This window comes from Trachinotus anak, unplaced genomic scaffold (assembly GCF_046630095.1).
Source record: "Trachinotus anak isolate AG129_WGS33_773 ecotype Australia unplaced genomic scaffold, CSIRO_AGI_Tana_v1 ptg000018l, whole genome shotgun sequence".
In the NCBI taxonomy this organism is placed as follows: Eukaryota; Metazoa; Chordata; class Actinopteri; order Carangiformes; family Carangidae; genus Trachinotus; species Trachinotus anak.
In genome coordinates, this window is record NW_027273869.1 from 5,509,944 (window position 1) to 5,523,529 (window position 13,586).

The 13,586-nt window shown below is 41.2% G+C and overlaps 1 protein-coding gene across 4 annotated transcripts in view; it reads right to left on the reverse strand.

The window, feature by feature from the left end:
* The window catches only part of syn3 (synapsin III), a 113,356-nt gene that overhangs the window by 5,486 nt on the left and 94,284 nt on the right, over positions 1-13,586 (reverse strand). For all 4 annotated transcript variants that reach the window (XM_071501851.1, XM_071501849.1, XM_071501847.1 and 1 more), the window contains exons 8-13: positions 10,479-10,621; positions 8,412-8,486; positions 8,044-8,146; positions 668-799; positions 504-522; positions 263-419 (exon numbers count right to left, since the gene is read on the reverse strand). In XM_071501851.1, the coding sequence (XP_071357952.1) occupies positions 263-419; positions 504-522; positions 668-799; positions 8,044-8,146; positions 8,412-8,486; positions 10,479-10,621 (629 nt within the window). The remainder of the gene's footprint in view (positions 1-262; positions 420-503; positions 523-667; positions 800-8,043; positions 8,147-8,411; positions 8,487-10,478; positions 10,622-13,586) is intronic.

Genomic DNA, 13,586 nt, shown 5'->3' on the forward strand with positions numbered 1-13,586 from the left:
CTTAAGTGTATCAGCTGGTTCATGTCTCCTCCCAGCAGCAGCATGGGCCATTACACTATCTGACATATGCACACCACTATTTTTGTGACTATTTCAGATCAGATCACTGAAACATTAATAATAATAAATAAATCAACATGTTTTAAAGGAGACATTTTCCTATCTTACCTTCAAATATGAGGTAAACAAAGTTATTAGCATGAATATGAATATGTAATACTGATACTTGTGTGACACCAGTGGCTCTTTAGTCTGGACTCACTTCAGCTGCGGAGACTGTTTCTGAGCTCCAGGCCCAGAGGAGGCCGGGATGGGACCAGGCTGGAAGGCCTGGCTGGGCGAGGTGGTGGCTGAGCGGGCTCGCTGAGGTGAGCCCTGGGCTGACTGGGATGGAGAAGCAGAAGCAGAGCGGTGTCCTCCTGCACATAACATGTACATGAGTTATTTTTCTGTACTACATCACTGCAGAAGTGAACTGTTGTAGTGATGAAGTGTTTTCTTACCTCGTCTGGGCTGTGTGGTCTGTTGATATAAAGACACACAGAGAAAAATAAAGTGAGACATGTATTTTAAAAGTACTGCAGTAGCAGTAGTTACAGCAGTAGTGCTGAAGCAGTCGTGGTGCCTATGTGAAGGTGCTTTGTCTAACTGCGATGTGGTGCTATACCTTGACAGACGAAGGCTGAGCTGTGGAAACTCCCAGCAGCACCTGGGCCATCTTGTTGATGACCAGCTCTGTGATCAGCTGTTTATCTTCCTCCACATGCTCACCAATCAGAGGCATGGAGCTGTCCATCACCTGCAGAGATTACAAAAAAGCATGCCACCACTGAATTTATACTTCACTACTCCTCCACTAGGTGACAGTATTGCATCTGTTATCAAAGTGATGTTGGTGATAATGTTGGTGTTTTGCCAGCAGTGATGAGTCACTTTACAGAGATCACATATACAGCAGCGTTCCCCACAGTGAGCTATAAGCTACACAACACTCTGCTGGCCTTGCACACAATTTATGACCAGATGCACTGAGCATGACACTGATTTTACACTCCCATACTCCTCAGAAAGTCCCTTGTCCTGGATTTGTCCTACTACACCCTCTAATGGAGCGGCAACAATTGCTGCAGTTTAGCAGGATTTTATCAGGACCCTAAGACCCTGTAAGGGTCGCAGAGGACAGAACTTTTCTCTAATGTTTGCTTTTTGTTCTGATAATTTGCTCTGATAATAAATCACATGAATCAAGTAAAAGTAAAAAGAGAGACTTAAGTTGTTTGCTCTTTATGTGCAGCCTGAGATGAGGTATTGCAACATTTTAAGGGCCCATGAGACAAAGTGTTCAAGTCACTGACCTGTTCTCTGCTGAAACCTGAAGATAAAGTGAGAGGGTATATTTCAGCGCTTATCTTTTTGACTGATATTTTTCTGTGCCCTGTGTTGGGCAAAAAGGAACCAAATTTAGAATTCCCATTGAGCAGCAGATAAAATGTGACTCCATCTATAAATATTATGTTGCCCTGGGTATGACACGGAGGGGCACGGACCACATCGACTGCCACACAAATAATTAACCTCAAAGAAAAAAAACAACAACTTTCCCACCACTTGGGCTCACATGCACGTACATGTGTACTGCAGAGCCACGGAGCACATGGGGCTTGGAGACCCGCCATCCTCCTTCCCGAGGACCAAAACAAACAGGAGCAGAGGAGTGTGGCTGCTGGTACTGCTGGTTTGGATGCAGATGGCTGGAGTGGTGGATAGGGCTGCTGCACCACGCCCCAGCCACTGGCTGTAAACACAGCGCAGAGTGTGCACGCGTGTGCTGATCCCCTTGTACACAGTGTACACTAAGCAGAGCTCAATCATGTGCTGCAGAGAGTGTCCAAACAAACACTGCACTAGCTCAGGGAACTGGTTTCCTCCTCTCTGTGGTTGGGGTTGCTTTGATTAGGGTCATCAGTTAAATTAAATTCAAAATACTTAATAATCTCTCAAAGGGCACTTTAAACCTGGTTTACATAACATAAACATTCACCTAAAAAAATACACAAAACAAGATGCCGTGGTTTTGATGACACAAGACACTAGTGATGTATCTAAAGGGGCCTGGTGCTGATAATTAAACACACAATTTCCATATATCAGCAGGCGCTCTTGGGCCTCAGCTTATTTAACAACATTAAGAACAATTTGGGATCATGGAGAACTTCCCGGGGCTGCAGTGATTGTTTTCATTATTAATTAAATGGACATTTATTATTTTTTTATTCAACTGAAAAAAATAGGAAAAAAAATAAAAGCTCACATCCTCAGGCGACTAAAACTTTAAGACCCAAACATTGTTAATCTAAAATATAGAAAAGCAGTTAATCTCTTACATATAACAAGCTGAAACTACAGAAAACTACAGAACATTTATTACTTCAATTGTTGAACCACACCCCTCCCCTGACGGCTGTTGTCCAATCACAGCTTACCAAATGTAACAAGGCACGACATCAAGCTCTGGATTTCTCCACATGTGAAGCAAAGTGCAAAGTGCAAACTCAGCACTGAACGGTTTCAGAACCATGTTGTTATTTTAGCATCTTCAAAACCAAAAACACAAGAGCAGACGTTTAAGAAATGGAATAAACAATGTGTTTATCTGCTTCAACATATACTGCAAATGTTAGCATGTCTGGCTAACTAGCTTACCACCTGCAGGGGAGGCCAGGGAGTGTGTGGGGTCACAGGTTACATTAATAAAGCCCGGTTTACTACTAGTACATCAACTGTGTAGTACTTCCCCCGTGGAGGCTGGCCCTGGATTATATAGTTGTCTTTCTCAAAGCCTTTTCCCCTGTCATGTTAAATGTGAAACCAAACTGTCTGTAAATATAAACTGATAATCAAACTAAGCAGCCAAACAAGGTCTGAGTGAAATAATAATTAGATCTTCACTAACATTTGTCCTCATCAAACTTAACTTGCCCTAGATGGGGATACAAGAACATGCTGTTTATTTATAACCACATCTTTGGTGGTCAATTAAAGAACCATTTCAAAATTGCAATGTAATTCTACAATATATTGTTCTAGCATCATCAATTGCCAACATAAATTATTCAAACATGTCCTAGATTATGGTAAAACTGAGCAAGACCATCATCCATCCAAGTCTCAATCAGGTCTCTTACTGTCACAGAAAATATCCAATGTCAGAATAAAATCACAAGAGTTTTGCTAGAGTTGTGGCGCTTCCATCATCTGCATCGTTTGGTGTGAGGTGATCGTCTGACCTGTCTTCAGTCAGTCTTTTTTTCTAATAAAATCAAACATGTTTAATATTATTGTAAGTTTTTTTTTTGTCTTGGCTCTTCAAATAGTGACCCTGCAAGATCCCTCGTCTTATAATCTTATTATAAATCTTATAATGTGAGACTAAAAACTTATGTCACTTATGACTCATTGTCTTTAGATGTGAAAGGGTGTCAGACTTTGGTCTTTTTAAAGTCCTTTCAAAGTCCTTTCAAAGTTCTCTAGTGTGTGGTAGCAGTTAGTTAAATGATGATGTTAAATCCTGTCTCAGCACATTCATGTTGCAAAGCAAAGCAGGCAAGGAACACTAAAATCTTTACTGTTGAATGTTTTTAGTAAAGACCATTAGAGATCCATACACATGTGTTTCTATGTGCAGGAGTTTTTCAGAGCAGTTCGAGATCTCACTTGTTGGGTTCATACTGTTCTTCTCAGAACCACATACCCATACCAGAGAACCCTTTAAAGCCCTTCCTTTTCTGTGTAGCCAGCTTCTTGGCGAGGATTGGCGGCGAGGTGGGGCGTGGCATGGTGTTTTGGCAAGTTGAGTCATTACCACAGGGGACTGAGCAGAGGCCTGGCAAGCGACTGCCAGGCCCCACTTCAAACGGTGTGCGGTGGCGAGCAGAGGCGGGATCCACCCTGCTGATTTATTAGGATACAGAGTCATCTAGCAGAGGACTGGAGCTGCCACTGGCCTTTTCAGCAGAGGAACACAGAGGTGTTATTCTGCACTTTTATTGAGCTGCACAGTGTTCTGTCTGGACAATGTACCCTGCTGTATGGGAAAGTTCAGAAAGCACGACATGTGAAATGTGCTCATTGAAAATTATGGTGCAGTCGCGGTGGGATGGGCCGAGGGTGACGTTTTCCTGGGAAAACAACTTCAGCTTTAAGATAGCAGTGTCTGTCCTCCTCCCTCTGGCTCGGTTAATGATTTTAATGATTCACTCAAAGTTTAAAAAAAGTGCCTGAGTTTATCTGATTCACTATCCTGATGCTGTGAGACCTTAAACAAGTCTCTGTCGATGTCATTTAAACAGATGTCATTTTGCCCAGTAAATAAACACCATGTTATTGAGTTAAAACGTGTGTGTGTGTGTGTGTGTTATCTCTTTTTAAAGGCTGCATGAAATAAAAAAAGCCTTTTCCAGGTTGTCACATTTTGTTCATATCATGTGAATGCATGTTTATATGTCATTTAATAATAAGGCCCCTCATTTCCTTCCTGTTAAGTGTCAAAATATCACTGTGTCACATCCTGTCATGTGACTGTTGTTGTGATGTGTTGTTGTGTTGTATGGCCGTTGCTATGATATGTAACATCATGCAGGGCTGGGCTGTAATACAGTACAATGTGACATCTGCCATGAATTATCACAAATTATATTCTGATACAATAGTAACAGTGGCGGTGGAAGAAGTATTGAGAGCTTTTACCTCAGTAAAAATACTGAAGTATAGAAATACTCTAATACCACTAAAAATCCTGCATTTAAAATGTAGGAAGCCATGTAGGAATACAAAATTCTTATCAGCAAAATGTACTTGAAGTGACAGAATAGATCCTAATCAATGTTATCTCAGCCAATATTATTGGATTATCATTATTGGTGATGAATTATAGTTTAGCCTATAATATGCATCATATTTATGGTCTTATGTTTTGTATGTAAAATCCTGAATCTGTAGAGTAGTGGAGTAAAAAGTACAAAATTTCCCTCTGAAATGTGGAGTGAAAATATAAAGTACACAATTGAAAAACTCAAGTAAACTGTACTTAAGTATAGTACCTGCGTTATGGTCCATCACTATATGAGACCAAATTACATCCTATTGTTGTACTGCTGCATGTAATGTAATGTCACTTCATGTTGTTGTGTTGTGTCGTGACAGTACAGTCTTATCATTACTGCCATGTAATGTGGCATCACACTGTGCAGGTCTTGTGCTGCCTTTCATGTCATGTCACAACAACCATCCACCGTATGGAAACCTTTTGCTTACAGGACAAAGCGTCTGCAGACATGCTAGATGCTCTGCAAGGCTGAACTGATGCTTCGCTCAGGTGATACCACTTTAGTGTAATTATGAGCAGCCAAGCGGGAAAAAATGTTCACATCAACCTCCAGATTTCTGATACTGACGACATCTACCACTTTGTGAAACGACCTACAGACATGTCAACAAGCTGTTGGATGAAATTACACAACATTTTATAAGAGCTGTACACCGTACCTGGTTTCACCTGGTGACAAACTGCTACAGAGTGGCTAATTTAGTTCAGGGCTCACCACCTTGGAGTAAGAATTGAATACTCCCAAGTCAGAAAATTTGGTGTTTTTCCTGTTTCTTGTGTTTCTTCCATTCAGGCATAATTATTTGAATGCAGCAAAAGGCATAGCGATTCAAAAAATGCTAACATCAGCTAATTTAATCATGCTAACTTGCACACAATGACATGTTGGTGTTTAGCAAGTATTGTATACTATGTTCACTGCCTTAGCTTAGTGCCTTAATATGCTAACTTTTGCTAATTAGCACCAAGCAAAAAAAAAGTAAAACTGAGGCTGATGGTAATAATTTATAAGTAAACAGTCCCAAGTCAGAAAATTAGGTTGTTTTCCTGTTTCTTGTTTCTCCCATTCAACCAAATTTATGTGCATGTAGGAAAAGGCATAGCAATTCCAAAAATGCTAACATCAACATGCTGGTGTTAAGCGAGTAACGTTGTCCATGTTCACCATCTTAGCTTAGAGCCTTAGCATGCTAACTTTTGCTAATTAGCGCAGAACAAAAAAGTAAAACTGAGGCCGATGGGAATAATTTTATTTTTGGAGGTGGGCTAATATAACAGGACTGGAAATACTGGACAAATTAAAATGCTGTAGTGATGCATTGTGTCATTTTAAGTCATGTCGATTTTCTATCGTTGTGTCACATCGTGTCCCATAGTTGTGCTGTATAATTACTGACGCATCATTTGACATTAGGCTGTGCCTCCTGTGTCGTGCTGTTGTGGGATAGATATCATGTCACATCATCCTCCAGTGCGTGTACACGTTTCCAGTGAAGAGCCACAAAGTTGGAGTTTGCTTCGTGCAGTAAAGTGTTGATGAAGTGCCTGTGAGCTGCTCATTACTTTTCATTAGGGGGAGGTGTCATGGCTGATGTCTTTGTCTCGAACAGAAAAAACAGATTCCCACTGTGATGGGCCGACAGCTCTTCCCTGTCATGGTTAATTAAATTCCATCATGCTGAAGGGTTAGAGAGAGAGACAGTCGGAGAGAGAGGAAGTGCAGCTCGTCGGGGAACATTGTTACTCGACTGTGTCACAGACACTACACATCTCTGGGGAGCTGGTAGATATTTCCTGATATAGTTTGAGTTTAAAAAAAGGGGCTTATTTTCTGACTGCTGACCTCACCCAGCGTGCAGATAGAGAGAAGTGTGATGTCATGCTCTCAGCCTAAAAATGGGCATGTCAGACGTGCCAGACTGGCCTGCTTCCTCAGATTTGAAGACACAGGAGGCCGTTCTAAAAACAAAACTGATTATAGATGATACAACATTTTATCTCCTGCTTCTCTCCTTATCAGCAGTTATTCCTGCGTGAGGACTTTCTCATGCAGCGTTCACCTTTCTGTTATTCTCTCAACCTGCTTCATCTTCGTCCAGTTACTGACTTCCTGTTTTTTAAAGGCCCCCACACAGCATGACCGAACCTGCCCGAGGATTTTAACAGTACCAGTGGAGAAAGTGACAACAATAGTAATGGTGGAGTGAGAGCTCTTCTGTTTTCTAGTCTATTTTCAGCTCTTGTAGGTGTAGAAACTGACATTTTCTTTTTTTTATATTATGATTTTCTTCCTGTATGTTTGTTGAATATTGGGCTGCTGCTCTTCTTTCTGAAGGATGATACCTTGATCTCCAAGGACAGACTGACACCAAAAGCTTGAGTTTTACTACTTTGTTATCAAACTGCTTAATGTATATAGATGTAACTGTAATTAGAGCAGCTTTAAAAATGTATTATTTTAGGGCGGCCCAATGGTGGAGTGGTTAGGGCCACAGTGTCGGTTTGTCTCCCGACCAGCCCGACTCTTTCCTGCGTGTCATTCCCCCTCTCTCTGCCCCTTTCCTGTCACTCTCTACTCTCCTGTATAATAAAGGCAAAAATACCCCAAAAATAATAATCTTAAAAATGTATTATTTTAGAATTTGTGGCTGTAGTTTTTATGTTTATTGTGGATTGTGTCACTGCCATGTTCATCACACCCAGTGACAAAAAAGCTCTACCAAACTGGTTGTGTCAGGTCAGGCCACAGTGACTTTATTTGTCTGTAAACTGTGAGCTACAAGCCCAACACCAAACTTTACCAGCAGGCTGAAGTAAACAGGCTGTTACCAGAGGCAGTGAGTCAACTGATGTTTTCATTCTGCCGCCTGTTTGGTCTACAGACTAATCATTCTTTCAAGGCTATGATGATCATGTGCAATCAAGTCTGGCTACACCCTTCCCTGTTGACTTTCACCATGATCTGAAAAACAGGCTCAGCAGGGAAGGAGACTGAATCCAAGGTAACGTTTACACTGAGACAGTGTTTTAACATGAAAGCTGATCAGGAAGTGACTGGCTGGGGTTCCCAGCCACTTTTTATTGAAACTGTTCCTGTAAAGTCACCCACCATCTAACCTCGAGACTTGGGTTGGGGGTTCTGGTGAAAACAAACTGACCTCTATGATATAGTCGTTGCCGTCTTTTCCATGGACAGCTTTCACTGCACAGATGTCAAGGCCACCAAACATCTCAGCACAGGAGTCCACCCACAGCCGGTATCTGGAACACAGTGACACAAATAACTGATAAGCCGATTATTAAAGACCTAATGTGCTCTGGAGATATCATGGAGGATGGGTTGGATGTCAAAGGACTCACAGTTCCAAATAAACTTGAACTATAATACAAGAGGACATCTGCAGTGTCAGTATTTAGAAATAAAAGCTGCCACTTTGTGTAAAAGAGGCAAGATTAAGCCTTTGAAGGTATGAAATACACAAAAGCCAGTTCTGTATTTCTGCATCATAACACTGAGTCAGCTCACCGGTCCGTCATTGCGATCTGTTCCAACATGGCAGAACCTGTGTTCGCCTTCCAGTTGCCAGAAATGGATGTTCTCCTGAAAATCAAAGACAACCATCAGGACATGAATCATCCTCCGTCCGTACAGAAAACCACAAACTCCACCAAGAGTTAGTCACTCACAACTTTTTTTCTGGCGCAGCTGAATAGAAAACCTCTCGGGAGAAACTATCGTCAGACCATCGGTGATGATGATTGGTGTCCACACCTACGTTGTGTTTGTTAAAGATATGCTTTCACCGTGAGGCTGGGGTAACGAGATGAGATAAGGCTGGGGCTACTCTGTTCCTCTGCTTTTGGTCAGATAACGGCTTAGACACAGAGACTTGAAAGCTAAGAGGGTGTTGATTAATATTCTTTGTTGCTATATGCTCGGGTGGATTCACAGAGAAAAGGCTTTTGCTTACAAATGGGCGTGAGGGTTTGAAGAAGGAAGGGGACGGTGACATGAGAGCACGTGTTGCTGCTCAATAATCCCTGGAAAAAAACAACTCTTTTTTTTATTTACAAAGCACTGTGGGAAATATCTACAAAATCTTATAATTGAACATAACTTTTCTGACTTGTCACAGCCAGGTGTTGTGAACTGAGAGTTTCTCAGATAACAGTAAATATATATGAAATTGCAGTCATTTTATGTGCATGTATTTTTTTCAGTCTCTCTATGATTGCATGAGCAGCTAACCCTAAAATAATTGTTTAGTTCAGATTTTTTTAATGTTGTTTCATGTTGTTTTATGTATCTCCTTCTTATTGTTCTGTCTTGGCCTGAATCTCAGTGAGACCTCTGTGGGTAAATGTTGGTTAAATAAAGTTTTAGAGTTAGATAGTTGTCTAACCACTTCTATAGCTCATTGTGGCCCAGGAACCATATTGAGAGATCAGGAACCTTTCCTGCTTGCACCCCACGAATGATGGACTCAACATACTTCCTTTGTTATAGTTCCTAGTGCCAGAAAAAGCCCCTGCTCTGGGACCAGTACTCTCTGATGGACTGGGCACTGTTGGCACATGTTAAAATCACAAATGAAAAACCTGTTTAATCCACTATCAGACTAATTTGCCCTATCTTCACAGTTCCTCTGGTGCAGTGGAAACACAAACAGAAACAAGAGTTTTGTTTAGTTCCTGTGGCTTCATAGTTCCTGGACCTATTGGGTTGAAAAGGTCAATTAGTGAGTGGTGTTCTGTCTAATGAAGGTTGAGACACTGTTTCACAGGATTTTCCACTCCGACAAGAAGAAAACTAAACTTCTGATGCAAAAATGGACAAGATGCTTATGCTACTGATTCAAAACATCAGGTTAACAGTGAGCTACACCACATTTTTAATGGTATCTGTCGCCATATTGTTACGACTTTGGCCATATTGTGTCTGTACATTCTGCTTTCTTTTTCTTTCTCTCTCTCTCCTGTCTTGTGTCTGAGTGTCGGGTGAGCGTGAATGAGCTATGCAAATAGGTGTGTGCTAGAACGCGACGAGGATTGGTGCGCGACAGGGGCGGCGGCTGCTGATTGGAGCGTCATCATATCAGAGCTAAACATAAAGAACCAAGATTTGTGGCCGAGCTGCCAGAGGAGAAAGCGCCTCATCCACTCTGCACACCAACAGCCACACCATTGTTATCATGTGCGCTCGACTGTCTAAAACTACATCTAGATGTGATCTAGGGGTGGACTGCCATTTTTGTTTGAGTATCTTTTCTCCTGTTTTGGTTAGTTAGGAAATTTAGTTATTGTATTTTGATTTTGTTACATTTTCGGTAGATAATGTTGGTGGTTTTTTTGTTTTGAAGGTAGAACTGGTTGTTTGTTATTTTGGCATTGGTCCACCCCGAAGCTGTACATCTCAGGTTTTGTAAATATTTAACTACTACTTATAACTCTATTTTTGTGGCTACTTGGCGCTCAGGGAAAATGGGGGATTCATGTTGTGACCTGGCCACCCCTTGACAGGACATAATGATATGTACTTGTTGAACCCTACATACTCTGAAGAGTATGTTGCTGGGGCTGTGAAACGCCTTACATGTAAGCCTTGTAGTTGTTGCCGATCTTCTGGATGCGGATGTCGTACTTGGACTGGACGTAGGGCTCGGTGGTGGCGTAGGTCCCAGCCAGAGCCACCACGCTGGTGATGTCCTGGAAGTCCTGCTGGCTTTCAACTTTGATCTATGGGAGAAACAACACTTGTTGGGTGAGTGAGTGGCTAATTACAGAGCGAGCCGTCAAAACTGGCAGTGGCTGCTGAGAATCCCACAGGAATGTCACACTTGTACACAGGCGGGATAATAAACGGTCCCTGGGTGGAAACATTGCCAAGGGCAACTTTGAACTACATCACTTCACTTGCATCATGATTAGACTGAAGACTGTAGACACTGACTGAGGGGAAATGACGCAGTGGAACCCAACAGCACAAAACATGGCTGTTACATAAAACTGAGAGGTAGTTTTCTCTTTAACTTTTAGATAATTAGGTAGCATTGACATTGTAACATATGAATAAGTAACCTACAAAACTCCCATTTATTTCTATCTTCACTCTGTCTTGAATACAAAATTACCTTCTTCACTATCGTTCCCAGCAATCACATCATTCAAATAGCCTCACTCTGATGTTTCTCGTTGTTAAAGATCCCATATTGTATAAAGTGATATTTCCACATATTTTTTGATGATAAAGCAGGTCTTGTTATTTATTATTAATAGTTATATTGATACTGTGAAAGTATCAAAGCCTCAGTCCTCAGAGAAATGCACACAGCCTGTATTCAGAAACTGAGCCTTAAAACGAGCCGTCAGGACTTCTGTGACGTTGTGATGTCACAACAAAGCAGTCACTGCTCTCAGCCATGCCCCAAGCCCCGCCCACCTGGACCCACCATCCAACCATGCAGGATTTGGTTTTTCCGAGTGTTTACCTGAAATCTGCTATATTCTTATTCGATCACTCAGAAACCAGTCAGCCAATCAGAAGAGAGGCTCAGATCCTCTCTTCTAATTGGCTCACTGACCTGTTGATAGTGGAGCTCCAGAGAGAAGCCTGAGAGAGGAGATGTAAAACTACACTTAGATGGTTTTTGGTTCTTAAAACCACAATTATGTCTTCTTATGGATATCAACACTTCAAATAAAACACAGGAAAATTGGATAATATGGGACCTTTAACTCATGTGATGCACAAAGTTGTGAAGTCTATTCTATAAGTTAGTGGGAAACGGGGCATCTTGGCAGACAAACTCATTAATCAGCAGCTGTAGTGTATGGTGAAATGTGTATGAGCTCAATGTCTGAGATGCAAAATGATTCTGTCCATTCTGTCCTTCCACTCATCCCGATCCATCTCACTGGTATCATTGCAAGAACGGTGCTGTGCATGAAAGAAGAGAAAGCTCTATGTTTTGCTCCTGTCACGGTGACTTTAAAGGTTTAATGATATAGATTTAAGTGAACTTTGCGGATGTAAAGGTCAACATCTTACTCTAAAATGATATGGGAATGGGTTTGCGGTTGTTTGTTGATGTACATGAGGCTTCATGTCCTCTCTAGGGGTGTACACGCCTCAGATGCTAATATTCAGTCTGTTAGCTGCATGACTCAAGGTCTGAATTTGTAGAACACAAAGTCTTAACTTTCATCTACACGTGACAATTTGTGAGGTCGAAGGAAACAGTTTAATGTCATGTTTATAAGGTTTTAGGTTTAGTGCACTTTACATACAAACAAAACCGCTGAAAAAGACATACAATTTGTCCGGGTGGAACAAAGAAATCCCAAGGAGCTTTTAAAATGATTCAACCCTCCCCAAAAACGAACATGAGAACAAATAAAGCAAAACTGGGCCAGAGCGAGTATGGTACCAAAACCATTAAAAAGGGTTCAACTGTTTAAAAGACGGGCTGGTTTACGTGGTCCAATGAACAATGTTGCCACTTTGATGGGTAATAACATGAATATGCTTGTTGAAACCCACATATGAAGCTTTCTGCTGCAACTAAATCACTTAGACTCTGAAATGAGCTCGAAGGGCAGAGTAGAAAATATCTTTACTTTTTCCAGCAGATAAAGTACAAGTCAGGTGAACACAGTTTTACTTTAAAACCAGTGGTGTTAACACACACTCTGGCGTCCACATTGGAGAACCTCAGTTATTAGTGAATAGAGGCTGACACGCTGTTGTCTTTCAACAGTTGGTTGATGGTCACTACATTACACAGTATCTGATGGATTTGACTCCAGATAACGTTAACTCATGAGAAACTGCTACATACGTCTTGTTTCACTGGTTGGCCCTCGCTAGCGTACAAGTAGAGAGTTTACTGGCTAACAGCTGCAAGTAAACATCACAGTAACAAAGTAAAAAACTAGTATTACCAGCTTGGAAACATTTGCATCACAATTTAAATAGGTTCACAGTACATGGGTAATCCCCACAAAATATGGGGACATATGGACTCTTCTTATGTTTTTAGAAGAAACTCTACTACGTTCTTCCTCATACATATCAAAAAGTTCAGCTGGTAAGCAATAAAATCATCGCTCATCTCAGTACACTCAGGAGTTTTGTACTGGGTCTGGTATGACCAGGAGTAATGTTACCTAATGCTAGCTAACTTAAGAAACGTCTGTAAAATAATAATACAATAATATTAAAATAATAATAAAATAAACTGAGAGGTGAAAACATAATCTTTTTGGTGGAGGTAATAATAATAATGATGATAAGCCTAATAATAATAATTGTAGCAGTGGATGGCTGCAGTCACGGATCCAGACTCACTCCACATGTCAAGTATTATAAGTTATGCAACATACTGTGGGTGTAAGCAGCTGCAACAGCTTTCATTGCTGTTGAAAGCAAAACTAAACTTTTTATGAATCACTGTCTTTATCTGATTTACATGTGGAAGCGGAGGCTGATCGTCAGAATTTCAGGACCTGACTTGTGACTTGCTGAACCTGAACAATGACTCGACATGACTTGATTCTCACCTCAGGAACTTGGGTCTTATTTGAGACTTGAAGGTTAAGGCCTAAGACTTGCTTGTAACTTGCACATGTGTAACTGACTCCCAGCTCTGTTTGTTCGCCTCGCTCACTTCACTACAGAGCAAGGGTGTGTTTTCATTACTTA